General features: G+C 34.7%; 1 protein-coding gene across 5 annotated transcripts in view; it reads right to left on the bottom strand.

The window, feature by feature from the left end:
* The window catches only part of SNX13 (sorting nexin 13), a 67236-nt gene that overhangs the window by 30781 nt on the left and 21094 nt on the right, over positions 1–15361 (bottom strand). For all 5 annotated transcript variants that reach the window (XR_005827400.1, XR_005827401.1, XM_040590526.1 and 2 more), the window contains exons 3-11: positions 10488–10590; positions 7255–7344; positions 6725–6846; positions 4952–5073; positions 4690–4791; positions 3940–4028; positions 3459–3542; positions 886–1024; positions 274–362 (exon numbers count right to left, since the gene is read on the bottom strand). Coding sequence is in view for 3 of the 5 variants with exons in the window: in XM_040590526.1 (XP_040446460.1) it covers positions 274–362; positions 886–1024; positions 3459–3542; positions 3940–4028; positions 4690–4791; positions 4952–5073; positions 6725–6846; positions 7255–7344; positions 10488–10590 (940 nt within the window). In the remaining 2 variants the exon portion in view is untranslated. The remainder of the gene's footprint in view (positions 1–273; positions 363–885; positions 1025–3458; positions 3543–3939; positions 4029–4689; positions 4792–4951; positions 5074–6724; positions 6847–7254; positions 7345–10487; positions 10591–15361) is intronic.

The raw sequence follows: 15361 nt of genomic DNA, 5'->3' as shown, positions 1-15361 counted from the left end.
CTTGTATTGAGAAGGTAAGAATAGTTTCTAAGATATAGTGACATTCCTAAATCGCTAAAGCCAGAATCCAAAACCCTTTAAATATGTGAAGGTTAAGAAATTCTTTGTGTAACCGAACTGCAAATACACAACTAACTTCAGCTGTATAATGTATTCCTATAACTGCATACTCTAAGTTGTATTTCAAAATGCAAGAGTTAAAAAGCTAGAACGAACTAGTAAGTCATTTGCAACTGCACTCTTTAAGAACTAAAAAAATTCTAAAACACTTACTTTTCCTGACTGCAATCTCTGAATTCTTGAATCACATACTTTAATAACATATAATAAACTGTTTATTTGATTTTTTATAGTGTTGATATCTGAAAGCAAAAACAAAGAGGATTAAACAATGCAGATGAGTATATAAACTCTTGTTCTGAAATGCTCTAAAAATATCATAGGAAAAGTGATATACCACTACAAAACACATCAGCTTTGAATAGGAGGGGTTTTTTTTCCAATTTAAACACCTTACTGATGGAAGTGAACAATAAAAAAAAATACTTTTCTCCTTCCTTTTTCAGATTAACTGTTAACTGACTACCTATTAAAACCTAAAGTATTACTCAAATTCTGAACCACCAAAGCAAGTTTCAATTTAGTGGAAGTATACATACCTAACCGATTAAGTCTATATTAAAAAAAAACAAAACAAAAAAACAAAAAAACCCACCCAAACACTTACGAAGATATATTTATATTACTTAAATCATATTTACTTATTAAATAACAAAATATTTTATACTATCCTGCGTCAGAATTTTTTTTTAAACTTTCAGAATATACTTCAGAGATCTTGCTGTTAAATGCATTTCAGATTTTGTATAACAATACATTACTAACCGTCTCCCGCTGTATCTAGAGATCGAAGATATTGCAGTTCTTCACTTGCTTTATCTTTCACTGCTTCCAACTCTCCTATATTATCACTTAATTTAATAATATTCATAAAGGCCTCATAGTTACAGTTGGAATCACGGATCTGAAACAAAGTTTTACAGTGTGAATGATGCAAAACAACTAAAAGCACGATATGATTTTTCAGTAAGTCAATTATTTTCATACAGCACTGCAAAGCAGCATTTTGAAAATACTCTGTGCTTCTAAACCTTCCTTTGATAGTAAAATTTTACATGAACCAAGAAAGCAGCAGCATGCACAGTCAAAACCTATTTCACACCATCATTTTCTGTTCTCAAGAAGTACAATAAAGACACATGGAAAATTTGTCAACCGTTTTAATGAAGATCTTGTAAAAAACCCTCTTCTGCTATTACCCATTTCCTTAGCTAAGTAGGCAGAAACTGGTGAGGCCACTGAAAAGGTTTCACCTTTGCCAAGGTCCCCTGCAAGTGTACAGGCTCCTAAAGTAATGGCTTCTTAAGATAGAGAATTACAAAAAGAATTAAACCATTCTACAATGCAATCATAACCTACTGGGGTGGGGGGGGCGGGGAAGGAAATTACTGAACTAATACACTCTCTGGAACCCTAATTTAGATAACCTTGTAAATACTATTAAACTATTTCAACGCATACTGTTTTCCCCATATTGGTATAAGGTGAACCTGCTCTAGGGACTTAAAGGAATTTGTGCAAGTGAAGTAAACCTGCTGTGCTGCCAAGATCACTGGCAACTATGTTGTGAATGAAGCACAGAGATCAGCAGAAGGTTGGCAGCTTTACAGCATGTGCACACAGGTGCAGAGGGCTGAGTTCTAATGCTGTCTTTACCACCTCAAGCCAAAAAAGTCACTTCACCCACATCTTTCATAAATGCTCATTTTGATATGGAAATGTAATACTTGGTCTGTACTGCAGAAGTACATTGACATGAGTTGTACAGAGCAGAAAGAATGAAGACTGGATGGATACCTTTGACCAAAGTTAATGGAAAAACCTTCTAGAAATCTGCTTTTAAAAGTAATAGTACAAAAAATACTTGAACTTCCAACACTTTGTAAAAATGTGAGTTTCACAGTGAAGAGAGACAAGTTTGGATTAACTTCTAATTTTATATTGAAGCTTTGTATTATACTGCAAGAGAACCAGTATTAAACTCTGGTACCTAGTGAAACATGTAATTAAACCTCTCATTTTCAGAAATTAGAATCAGATTTGAATGAAAAAAATTCTTGCCAAAGATTTTGAAAGGAGCCAGAATTTATTCCAGTCATCTCTACTTCTGACCTTAATTTCTGCAGCATTCTTCATTAAGACTTGTAATAAATTTTTGAAAGCATTTATTCTTCTTTATCTTTCCTCTAGCACGTTTACTTCCTCATCTCAGAAAATGATTATGAAAATTAATATTTGGGACATCACCATCATAATAGAAAGCTTTGTAAAATCTCAGAATTGTACCTTTGGCTGCAGCTGGGGCCAGTGCTCAGTAAATAAAGAATGAGGCCAAGTTACAAATAGAGAGCATGCATAGGAGGAAAGGGAAAATAAAAATTGAAAATCTTGGACCATATGAGCAGCAGTACTGTTTCTTTTTAAAGTTAGGTTCTTGTAGAAAAGCAGCGTGCAAACTTTTACATGAAATGGAGGTGACTGGAGTGACATTATACACACACACTTGAATTCATTCTATACATAAGAACTTTACTCTGAAATCCAAGGATATTTTCAGTGTAGTACTTGAATACATAAGACAATACTAAAATATATGAATAAAAGTAGAGAGAACTTGGGGAAAGGGAAAAAAAATTTAAAATTGATTCATGACCTGTAAGGGAAAATAAACTGTAAATTTTAACTTGCTTTGCAAAAAAATCAGTAACATTAATTAAAGTGCGACTATTCTATTTATGTTGATTTTACTATGTATTACTACTATTAAAAGTCTGGGGGTTTTTTTGCAGGTATATTAGGGAGACGTCAATGTAAAGACTTTGTTCCTTATCATTCAGTTAAATATGTAAGGGTTACCACAAACACCCCTAAAACAATCACTGTGAGATTCCTTAACAGAAGCAAAAAAACCCAACCCAACACAATCTTACTACTTGTCATTCTGGAGACCCCTTAAGCTTTAAAGGACACACCAGAAAAACAGTCAAGGAAAAAACCAAACAACTTCCATGGTTACTGCTATACTTCCTGAGCAGCTAAGCAAAAGTCAGAGGGCTCAACTTTACACTTTATCATACATCTGTCCCCAGTCAGGCAACTTTTGCTGAACAACCACAACACAGTGTACAGATAATATAGTATGAATGTGTACGTTTCTGTACAAACACACACATATATGAAATTTAATATAGCAACTGTAAGTTCACTATCTCTGTCAATATATCTATTGGTAATTTTTCTACTAGAAAGGTATCTGCCATGATTACAGGGAACACAATTAAAACTTTGTATGAAAATATTCTGGAAATATAATGTTTAAAGTGAATGATAATTCTTACCATCCATATGACATACTGATTAATATAATCAGGATCACTGAGCTGGTTTATTAATGGAAGAAGAATTCCTCGGGAGAGGATTTCCTGAAAAACAAAATATAATAATTTTATACATGTATTCATAAAGCTAATATAGTTGCAACAATTTAAAGATCACTGTGTAGAGGTTAAATAAAAAAAGTTATTACAGAAAATGCTCAATAGGCACTAGCACATTCCCTTCTAATTAACACCAGACGACAAATACTTCACAAAAAACAACATCCATTTTTGTCACATTTTTTCTAATGTTGCTAGAGGTATAAGAAATTTCAAGAACAGTTTGCAGAAACTGCTCTCTGCTATTAAATACTTATTAAGATTGTGCTGAATTTAAAATAACCTAATATTAAATCAAATCAATTTTGAGGAGCAGTTCAGATCTAAAATTGTTTATGGCATTAAGCCAAGGAACTGGGATGCTTTCAGAGTCTGTACTTACCCTGACAAAGTATCGCATGATCTTGTTCTGGAAGTCTCCAGGAGGTAGCAATATATACAGTAAAACCTCACACAGATCCCTTAGGAATCCTAGTCAGGGAGAATGAAAAACCCTTAGCATGGTTTTATGTTATGTTACTTCACATCTTACCTGATATCATAAAAAACAACAGATAAATCCTTAAAATTAAATTAAAACATACAGTCGTATATATTATTATAGTGCTAGCCCCACAGCAACACCTTTCAGATTGAATATAAGCAGCACTGATGTTAACCTGAAATAGATCTAGAGTCTCAAAACCAAGACAAAAGACAGCCAAATTCTAAGAACCAAAATTTAACTGCAGCGTTTTCCTTATTTAACATATACAGGCTTTTTTTCCCTGCCTCCTTCACACTTTGCCAAAATGAAAAACTGATATTTTTAATGAAGACCACAGAGTAGGGATAAGGAAGGCAGATCTAACAGAAAGGCGTAAGAATTTGCAAAGCCATCTCCTGCTGCCCAGAAAACATATTTCTATGTTAAAATTCTTCCAATGAAAAGAGGAATAGCTACATATGTACATACTTCATTATAATTATAGCATTAATATGTACAAATTAGAAAAAATACACATGTATAGTAGGTAATCATGCTTTGAAAGTCACATGCTAAGATTTCAGTATATTTCATATTGTGAACACAATTGTTAGTATAATTTAGTCTGCTACACTAAAATCACTTGAGAAGATAATACTGAGAGACCTTCTTCATCTTTGGGAGAAGTGCAGACTAGATCACGACAGACTTCTTTCTCCATTTCAACTTCGACCTCAAAGAATGTATCTACAAGTTCCTCAGCTTGATCTATGCAAAAGAACATAAGAAGAAATACACTTTTTTTGTAAAGATCAGAAACTTAAGAGTGAACTTGAATTATAAAATAAAGCTACCTGTATTTCACACATATAAGATACCTGTCTACTCAGAACCAAACAAAAAAAAAATATATAAACCATTACATTACCTTTCATCTGATCGCCTTTCTCTGCTATTCTTTGCTGAGCTTTTCTGAAAACTCGAAGATGAGTGCCAAAGTCATCAACAAGTCGTGTAGTGAAATAAGGCTGCCAGTCTGTTTCCTTTGACCTATGAGAAAAGAACATCCATGAAAATGAATTATTTTATCCTGAACACAAAGAACAGCATTAAGTTTCTGCTTCTCCTTCCCCCCTTCCAGAACCACACTGATAGTAAAAATGGAAAGGCAAAGAAATAAATCAGTCTCCTAATTGCCTGGCCACTTAAAATAAATGAAATATTGTAAAATACCACTCTCACACCACATTAGTATTTATGCTCGAATTACTTTAAGGTCAACATTTGTATCTGAAATAGTGTTCCGATTCATAACATTGTCAAATATCTGAAAAATCCTGATCTAAACAGTCTACAACCAAAAACCTAAAATATTCCCCAGTTCTTTTTCAGCAATACTTTCTATCATTTTGGAAGGGACGTAAACAAAATCATTTCCTTCTGAATTTGCAGCATACGCATGAGTGAGAAAACACAATTTCACTTGAAACTACAAGTGACGTAATATTATCAACAATTAATTCCACAGCTTATATAAGAGGTAATTAGCATGCATCTCCAACAACGCACATAGGTAAAGTCAGAAAATAGTCACTGTTAGAATTGCACAGAACTACTTCCTTATTGGTATGAAAAAGATGCAGAGATATTCCTAGATGTCCATGCCTTACCAGACAAGCTGAAAAGGCACTTGTACATTATAGGTTGAATGAAGCTAGATGTTATTGATGGCTTTTATTCTGCAGTAAGTATTCCACTACCTGGATTCTCTCAGATACCTACTTTGTTATAGCATAATCCTTCTACAACACATCCATTTTTGTGTTCATTCCCTCACCTGTTCTTTCTTCCCTCAAAGAGAGAGGAAACGATGAGGAACTCTGGAGGAGAGGGAACCCTACTGCAAAATCTAGATGCGGAAATAAGCAGCAGAGCTGCCTCAAAGAACAGTCAATCAAATCCATCAACAATCCAGATTCACCATCCGCACAATCAACAAATCATACAAAGACACTAGGTGGCAGCCTTACATCAGCATCCCAAACGTACAACGAAGAAAAACTACCCACTGTATTCCTTCCCCCCGGAAGCTCACAGGGTGTACAAAACAAGAGATTATGGTACTAATCTAAGACTGCTACAGCTATATCCAACTACAGTCATTGTAAATACACTAGATTATTTTTCCTTAATAACTACTACTGCAGCCCTGTTAAAACGATTTGATTTGTACAGAACAACACAACCGCACAGGAGTGGTGGCTATTTTTGAAGAACTATAGAACTGTACCAAAAACCCACAGAAGTTTTAATTAGAGGCTTTCACACTGATTTACCTTGGGAATAGCCCTGCTGTTTACATGAAACAGACCTGCGTATAAAAAGGTGATGATTTGTGCAACTCAGTGCTTAAGTTGCAGAAAAAAAAAAGCTATTCAGTAGTTTTAGACATTAACCTAAACTTAGAAAAGGACATTTTGCAAAAGACCATGACAACAATCATCATCTCCATTCATTCCTTAAGGAATTAGCAAAAGACTGTAGTTCTCAGATTATGATCTTAAAGTTTTACAAATTCTTTCTGTAAAATGCACTGAACTATGCCAATAGATAAACTTAAATAATCTACTACCATACAATCCAGAGAGGTATTTGTCCACTTGCTTAGACAGTGTATTGATGTAAATACAAATAATCTTACCGGGCAGAAAACTGAACAAGTGCATACTGAAGAGCCTGTCTGATTTCCAGAAGAAATGATTCATCATCGCTTAGTGTGTAATACCAATACTGCACGTAGTCTCTCAGGGAAAACTGGATTACCTGAAATTGGATAGGAAAACATAAAGATGAAGTCATGAACAAAAGACAACAAAATATGAAATAGCTTTCTGTGCCTGATAATGCAATAGCAGTCTTCTTAAAAGGTTAACATAGTGAACCACGCTCTCCTACCGCTATGAAATTAGGAGTCAAACAATAAAACTCCCATACTGAAACCTCTTCTTCATACTGGTTCGCATGCATTCATTGCCTCTATGCTGAGAAACTATAATATACAGAAAAGACTCAAATATTGCCCAATATCCTGGCCCATCCTCAATGTTTTTTCACTTACCACTCTCAAGTATTACATTTCTCAACTGCTATTTATCTCTCAACTACTTAGATATTACATAGTCAATACTTGCAAAAATAGAAATAGGTTAAACAGTCCTGGTTAGAACTTACCTGTTGCAAAGGCTCATCAATTATATTTGCACCTGTCAGTCTTCTGTCAATCTTAATAGGCCTGGCTTCACGTTTCATTTCTTCTATGCACTTGAAAGAAATTAGGAAATATAACTTGGCAGGTTTTAGCTATAATTAAAAATCACCTCCACTGTTTATGATATATGTCTACTTCCAGTAATGACCTCATGCAACATTTTCCCCACTATTATACTTTACAGTAGATAAAATACAACATCATAAAATTACTTGAATTGGAAGGGACCATTAAAGCTCATCTAGTCCAACCCCCTTGTCACAAGCAAGAACATCTTCAACTAGTTCGGTTGTTCACAGCCCAATCCATCCAACCTGACTGTGAATGCTGCAAGGGACAGGGCATCTACAAGCCCTCTGGGCAACAGTGTCATCTGTATTTTTCACTGTATAGTAAATAATAGTGAGGAACCAACCTGAAAACCTACTTCTTGCCTCCTGTGAAGAAGCAAGTTTGCTAAAATACTAGATCAGAAGGAAATAAAACTCAAACAGTTATAAAAGGAGGGAGAGGGGGACATGACATTGGCAAGACCCCAGTTCCGTACTTATGAACTTCCTGTGCAACCTCAGGCAGGTTAATTGTTCAGTTGTTTGTTGTTTTTTCTCTGTTTACTCTACATGCTAGAAGAGAGATCACTATTTCATACCATTGCTAATTCACAGACGAACCTTTAAAAAGTAACTGATGATGGGGTAAAAAATTATTTTATAGAAGGATTTGCAACTCAGAGCAGTTAACTCCAAGAATGACTTCATCAGAGCTGACTTTTGGCAAGTGACATACTGAAAAAGAACACCCTTTACCAACGCTTCTGAGTGGACTAATACAGTGTACTTCTACACACTTCAGATGAAATCTGCAATAAACCCCTTTATTTTCACAGAAATAAGAACCCAAAAACCTACACTACTGTTCAAAAAACATCATTTTAATCTTTGATCTAGGGAGAAAGTTATGACAGAAACATAGAAGAACCTCCCGGCACTACATCCTGTTCTGTAACTTAAGAGCCTAGTACATTCTACGTAATTTCCATCCACAAATTTTATGTTCTGAACTACAACTGATTTCTTTAATATCAAGCATTTAAACATTCATCTTGGCCTAAAAATTCCTCAAAGAACAAAAACCCCTCAAAACAATCAATAAAACTCTGATTTGCTTTAGCAAGAAGAGCTTCTTTTACAAAACCTATCATCAAATTACTTCTCACAATATCACATTAAAGTGCATTCAGTTTGTACTTGGTTCATGGACGAAGTATAACCTATACACTAGCCACTTGAATATTCATTGTTCAAGACCACTTAAGTCCACAGCAGTCTTAAACATGAAAACAATTTCAAGCTGAAAATATTACTTTCCAATAAAGATATAAGTTAACAGAAATTTAATACAAAAATAGTAAATTGGAATCCCAAACAAACCACACACTTGGTTTTGGTTAGGACTCATCTCTTCTTGCACTGCTACTGAAAAGCTCAGGTAAACTAGCTAATGCTATTTTAATACAGTGGCAAAAAAGGAAATGCAAAACACTATTGTAGAAGACACACAGATTTTCGTTGGAAAACAACCTCAAACAGCATTTTGTAAGCCAGCTAGAAATAAACAGCTTTGCACTACAAGACTTAAACCCAGAGAATAGTCAAGACAGGTCAGTTGAGAAAAGTGACGTGTCAATAATCCACACTCAAATCCAAAATCAAACTACTGAAACTGGATTACGCAAAAAAACCCAACCCTACGATGTTTTATTCTTTCATAAAGCAACCAGAGCATGCATATGTACTAAGCTCAAAAAAGTTATATTAACATAAAAAAAGTTTCAGTGATGCAGAAGAAATTTAAAGCACAGAAAAACTTGCAAATATGCTCTCAAAACATGAGACATAAGCAACACTCCACAGTCCATAAAATATAAGCACTGAAGTCTATACAGCACCAAGAAGCTTAGTTCCCTAAAATGAGGTTACATTAATGGAACAGAATCATTAGTTCTCTGCAGGCTCTTTTTCTTAAACTTTTTTTTTTTTTTTCATTTGGACCAGTGACATTACTTTATGGTTTAGAATATACTTAAGATTCAGATTTACCTCAACAGATTCAAAGATTTAAGTGAAACGGCCACTTACCAACTGAGCTATGAACCAGTCACAAAAAAAAAATTCTGTGATTAGACAACATACTGCTGAATCACAAAATAACCTTCTATATGCTAGTAGTAAGAAAGTTGAATATCTCCCCCCCTTTCACAGACAACATGAAGTATAGTAACCTGACAGCTAAGAAAGGGCAGGATGTTTCAGTCAAAACAGTTATGAAATTAAATATAGCGACCTTTGGGTTAGTGTTTTCTCTATCCTGGTAAGTGCAAACCGATCAGGCCAAGATGTACCTAAACATCTGAGCTGCCAAGATTTATTAGTTCATAAAGCAGGAATTCCTAGAAATTCTACCTCTTGGCTATTAATAACTTATTCTGTACTAAACAGATGCAGATTTACCCAATTAGGAACCCTGAATTTAGGTCCATCAACCAAAATTATGGTCTTAAGAACTGAGAGAAAAAGAGTTGAAAAGGGGATCCCACTGCTGCTCCACATTTATCTGTGCATTTCCAGGATTTTTGCTTGGTCTTAAAAATAGCCAAAGATAACTTCTACATCCCTGAAGTACTGTAAATGTAGATTTTTATTAGTTTAACCTTCTTAGTTAGGCAAGTAACTTTCTGACCACAAACAATCAAAAAAAAATCAAAACTGGAGAGACTACAGATCCAGTGATGGAAGAATCCTAAATAGTCATAACAATCTTGCAAGAAAAAGCACAAAAATAGAGGAGCTATCACTCCTGCCAAAAAACCGAATACAGACAAGTAGTCTAGAAAGGAATGGTTTAGTAATTCCCTCACAGGTAACAATAACCACTTACATCTTACTAATTTCTCATAATGAACTCTGAAACAATGCTTGAAAGAAACTTTCCATAAATACCTAAAAAACTTGTACTTCAGAAAGGAAAGATCTTGAATTTCACTTGTACATTGCAACTGACTCAAAACATAAAAGCAGGCTCTTCTACCTTCAGAAACAAGTATAATTCTTAGATTAAAATACATTATTAGTGTCAATTCTCATCTTCAAAGTTATAAAATCTGATCTAGAAATTAAGACAAGTAAACTCTTCTTACCTTGGGGATTCCAACTGATGTACAAGGAAGAAACGAATGTTCACACTGCTCAAGGTATTTTTCCGAGTTGCTTTTTCCAAATAAAAGAGTAACCACAAAACCCCTGAAATAGAAAAAGGAAGACCAGCTAGAACAACAGTCATCTCTCCTGCCCCCACCACTGAAAATATTTCACAGCAAGTTATAGATGACAATATATGACAATTCTCACTGTTTACATTCCTAATACAGTGCTCTTTCACAGTGTAGTGTGCCGCTCAAATTAAGTGACACAATACTCAGTATGGAGCTTTCCAGTCCTGTATTATATTATCAGTCTTGACATACTCTTATCAAACAGCAGATCTATACAGCAGTCTACACTACACAGTCTGCTGCATGAAAGGAACCTGTGATGGCATACTACCTATGCTCACAAATACTAGTACACAGAAAGATGGGTACACACGTAAGCTGCTCTGGTTGTATTTATACAAAGACTCTTTCACTTCAACACTATAAACAAATAAACTCTTTTGAGATACATTTAAGCCACTGCATTGTGGCATAAGCCACAAAAACACAGATGAGGAAGAAACTATGTAGTAAGTATAGTAAGTAACAACTGGTTGCATATGTTTAAACAAGAAGTAAGAAAATTTTCAACTGGGAACATATTTTAAGCTGCAAATTAAAAAAAAAAAAAAACCAACAACACAAAAACAAAACCACAGTACTCCTGCCAGGATGCATAAGAACAGAGTAAAGGAAAAAGCCTAGAAGATAACTCAAGTTAAACACGAGGTGTTGGGTATTTCTGGGGCTGTACATTTCATGGGGTGTTCATTATTTTTGGGTTTTTTTGTTGTTCTGTTTTTAATTAATTCAGCATATAAAATCTAAATAAATGCACTCCTGGATCATTTACTTTAAAAGAATGTTAGATCAGAATCATTATCTTCTTCCCTCACAATTTTACAGTGATATTTAAATTATGACTTATATTTAAGCAGGACAACAGTTAATTTCATTATTGTTTTCTTTATGATACAATGAAGGCATCAGGGAAAAAGCAATCATTACAAGAAGTTCAACCATGCTACAACAGCAATGATTTATTTACACCTTACGGACACTAGGGCACAAAAACGCAAAAAGCTGTTTTTACTAAGATAATAGATGAAAAGGCTGTGCCAATTACAGCATAATCAAAGTATGGAGCCTTTGAAAACTCAAGCATTAAAAAGAGAGTAAGTTACTGCTGCTTAGACTAGCCTTGGGATGGCTAACATTCATAGGGTTTTTTACACAAATTTCACTGCATTCAATTTAAAGGCCAGCTGACCAACATTTGCAGCCACAGGAACTCACAAAGTTGCACCAGACTTGAAACGTGCTGAAGTAATACATTCTTTTAATACAGACTGCTGTTGATAAACAGTAGTCTTACTTAAACGATCCGAATAAAATTCCTAACCAAGGTAAAATATGCCATTCGAATGCTTTCATTCCCAGACTGGGAACTGTTCTTTTTCAGTACTCCAGAGGCTCAGTAATTCATAAGCAGGGAGGTGGTCATTTATACGTGAACAACTCCAGGGAAAAAAACCCCATAACCACACACCAAAAAAACCCACCAAAACCCAAACACCTCCCCCCCAACCCCACCACACAAAATTATTATTGGTAACTTGATAACGCAGAAGAAAATTACACTTGATACCCTGATTCACATCTAGCCCTCTTTATCTGCCAGCCCCATATACTTTTTACCTACAAGGACAAAAAAATAAAATCAGGTCTAATTGCTCTTCTGCTCCAGATACTTCCAGATAGCTTTAAATCATACCACCAATGGTGCTAGTAGCATCATAATTCAGTTCAAGGACAAAACCTGCTTAGAAAAATCTCAATATTAGTTTCACTATGCTTAGAAGTTAATTAATGTTTTTCTTGGTAATGTGCTTTATGAGGGTTTTTTAATTATTAAAAAGTTTGGGTTTTCCTTTTATCTACCACTTTTCTATTAGAAACCTCGGTTGTCTTTTAAAGAAAACAGTATACCCAAAACGCCTTTTTGTTTGTTTGTTTTTTGTTTGCCTAAAATCAGTTTCAACTTCAAACATCAATTGGCAACTTGGGGTGGGTAGGTGGTGTGCATGGAAGAGGAGGGGAGAGGGCTTCTCTTTTATTCAAAAGGATTGAAGCCTTCAAAATAACTAGGTATACATTATGCATCTGTTTCAAACATTATGACACTTCTAAAGCTAATGACTCATTCAAAAATACTAATATGCTACCAATATAGTTTAAATATATGCTCATCTTCCTAGATGCCTTTAAGTACTTTCATTTTTAAGCTAGAAATGCTAGGAGCTTCTACCTCTACAGCAGAAATTAATTCATTTCATTCTCTAATTTAAACTCTTGTGCGCATTAGAGAAGGATACGTAGCCTGACTAGTCAGCGTATCTGTTAGCTAACAGAAACTTCTAGTGTAAATGCTTAGCTAATTCATCAAAAGGATATTCAATACAGTAAATGAGAAATCATTTTAGTCTTTTCTCTAAATGAATAGAGCAGAAAAATGAAGGATCATATTTTACTTAAATTTTTGTTAAGTTTTTCCAGAAATTATTGGAAGGCCAGCTTTTCACAAGGACAAATTAACAACAGAACAAAAGATGAAAGACAAATGGGGACTAGAGATTTATCATTCTCCCGCCAAAGCCTGAAAAGTAACAGCTGAACGTTTTGTGAGAAGTCAAAAAGCAGCTTCAGAACCAATCCCAATCTGGTCAGCAGTTAGAATCGTCAATGTAGGAGCCAGTCACATATATATGGATGTTATTAAGTATCAATACTTATTTTTTGACAACAGAACAAATTCCTTTAAATAGAAAAGCAACTGATGGTCCAGGAAATTTAAACTTTCACAACATCAGAAGCCTAAGGCTGTTGGCAGAGCCACAATTCACGTCACTTTTATTTTACTTCCTTAGGATTGAAAGAGCAAATGAGAGCGAATAAGGTAAGAAACGTTCATAGCACAAAGAAAAGGCACAGGGTAAAAAATGGGCCCAGCATTCAAGTTAAGCGGTTTACACCATTACTTGAAGCAGAGGCAGAAAACAGCTCATGAAGATTAATATCTTGTAATAGTCTTGGCTACACAGGTTAAAGAAACAGCATCTATTTCTTCCCTCCCGCTTTTGGTGGAAAAGAGTTCAGTTCCCTAAGCAATGAGTTACCAGATCCTGAATTGAAGAGGGATGTACTAAAAACAAAGAAAAGCTAACTTTATAAATCAGTCTTGAAACAGAACACAACAAGGAGAACTTTTGACTTAGAGCTTTTATTCATATACACAAATGGTTTCAGTATCCTTCCAAGCACACAAACAATAGTACAACTTAATACAAGCTATCTGTGCAAACACACCAGTAATAGTAAATCAAAAAGAAATAATTAGATAGCACATAACAGAAGCGAAACAGTATAAACAGATTGATTATGTTGATACAGCTATGGCATCACTATTGTTTTCCTTCACAACTCACTGGCATATAATTTAAATGCTTATGTCAATAGTAAGAATGCAACCAGCTAAGATTCAATGTTTTCTTTTGTTTGAACTACAAGATGGGACAGTAGTGGACTCCCAGCTTAGTGGAAGTCAGAACACTTTGATAGAAGCCAGTTTTTGAGCCAGTATAAAAAGTTAGAAAACTGTATGACAAATTCGTAAGAACTCCAAATATCAACATGAAGTTCTACCACAAATATCCGTGTCCAAAATTGTCATTTTGCTCCAGGTAAGGGTATGGTAATATTAAGAACACTACTATAATCACAAGCCAAAATAAGATTTTTATCTTCTAAATTTATATAAATGATGTTATGGTATATAATTGCTAATCGTAAGTGAAAATGTTACTTCATAACATTAATTTCTGTTTGATTTTAAGAGAAACACAACCGGTATTTTGTGTAATTTCAGGGGAATTAATTCAAAAAGAAAAAGCAGGCAAGAATAATTTAGATATAAAACTATTTGGCCTAGTTAGCACTCAGTTCTGTATGCTGAATATTATCACTTAAAGTAGGTGTGCGACTCTGAAAAAGATTAACAGTGGGGCCAGATCACAGCCTTAGCCAAGAAGATGTGTATGTTAAATTAATGAAGTAATAGCACTCTACTGGAAGAGCTGAGACTTGATATCTATCTACATAAGTAAACACATAATAGGAGACGGATACAAATTTGACAGATACACTACCACAAGACTAATTTATCCTTTAAGAAGATCAGTCTTCAGTAGCTACAAAAAAATAACCAAAGCAGCAAAAGAATCACAGCAAAGAGATATCAGAGCTGACTTGAGAATGAGTGAGCTCAGGCACTAGAGGCAGTCTCACAGCGGCAAACTGCAGCTAACTTCAGACATACTTCGCAAAAGACTCCTTTGACTGTTAGCTTTGAAAAGCCAAGCCACTGAAATTGATCAAGAAGGAAGGATAAACTTTTAAGAAATTGTTATATTTCACATCATTTTCCATACTGCAAATACTCAGGAAGTGGTAATACAAAACAGTAAATGGATGAACTCTTGCCCTTTGGATGAACTCTGCCCTGGACAAACAGCAAAATATGCCAATCACACATTATCAACATATAATGAGACAAAAGCATTTATTTAAAACTTAGTTCTACTTTAACTAAATCCTTGCTCTAGCACACTGACTATTCTCATTTCTCAGAAATGGAATTCCAAGTTTAATTCAATGTGCTAAAACATCAGTTAACATCAGCTATTTGCTGCCTTCCTGTCTGTCTGTATAAAAGTATGAAATGCCTACAGCTGCTGATCTACTAGTTCAAGATGCAGCAGGAT

This window comes from Falco naumanni, chromosome 4 (genome assembly GCF_017639655.2).
Source record: "Falco naumanni isolate bFalNau1 chromosome 4, bFalNau1.pat, whole genome shotgun sequence".
Classification (NCBI taxonomy): Eukaryota; Metazoa; Chordata; class Aves; order Falconiformes; family Falconidae; genus Falco; species Falco naumanni.
This window is presented reverse-complemented; position numbering and strand designations above follow the sequence as displayed.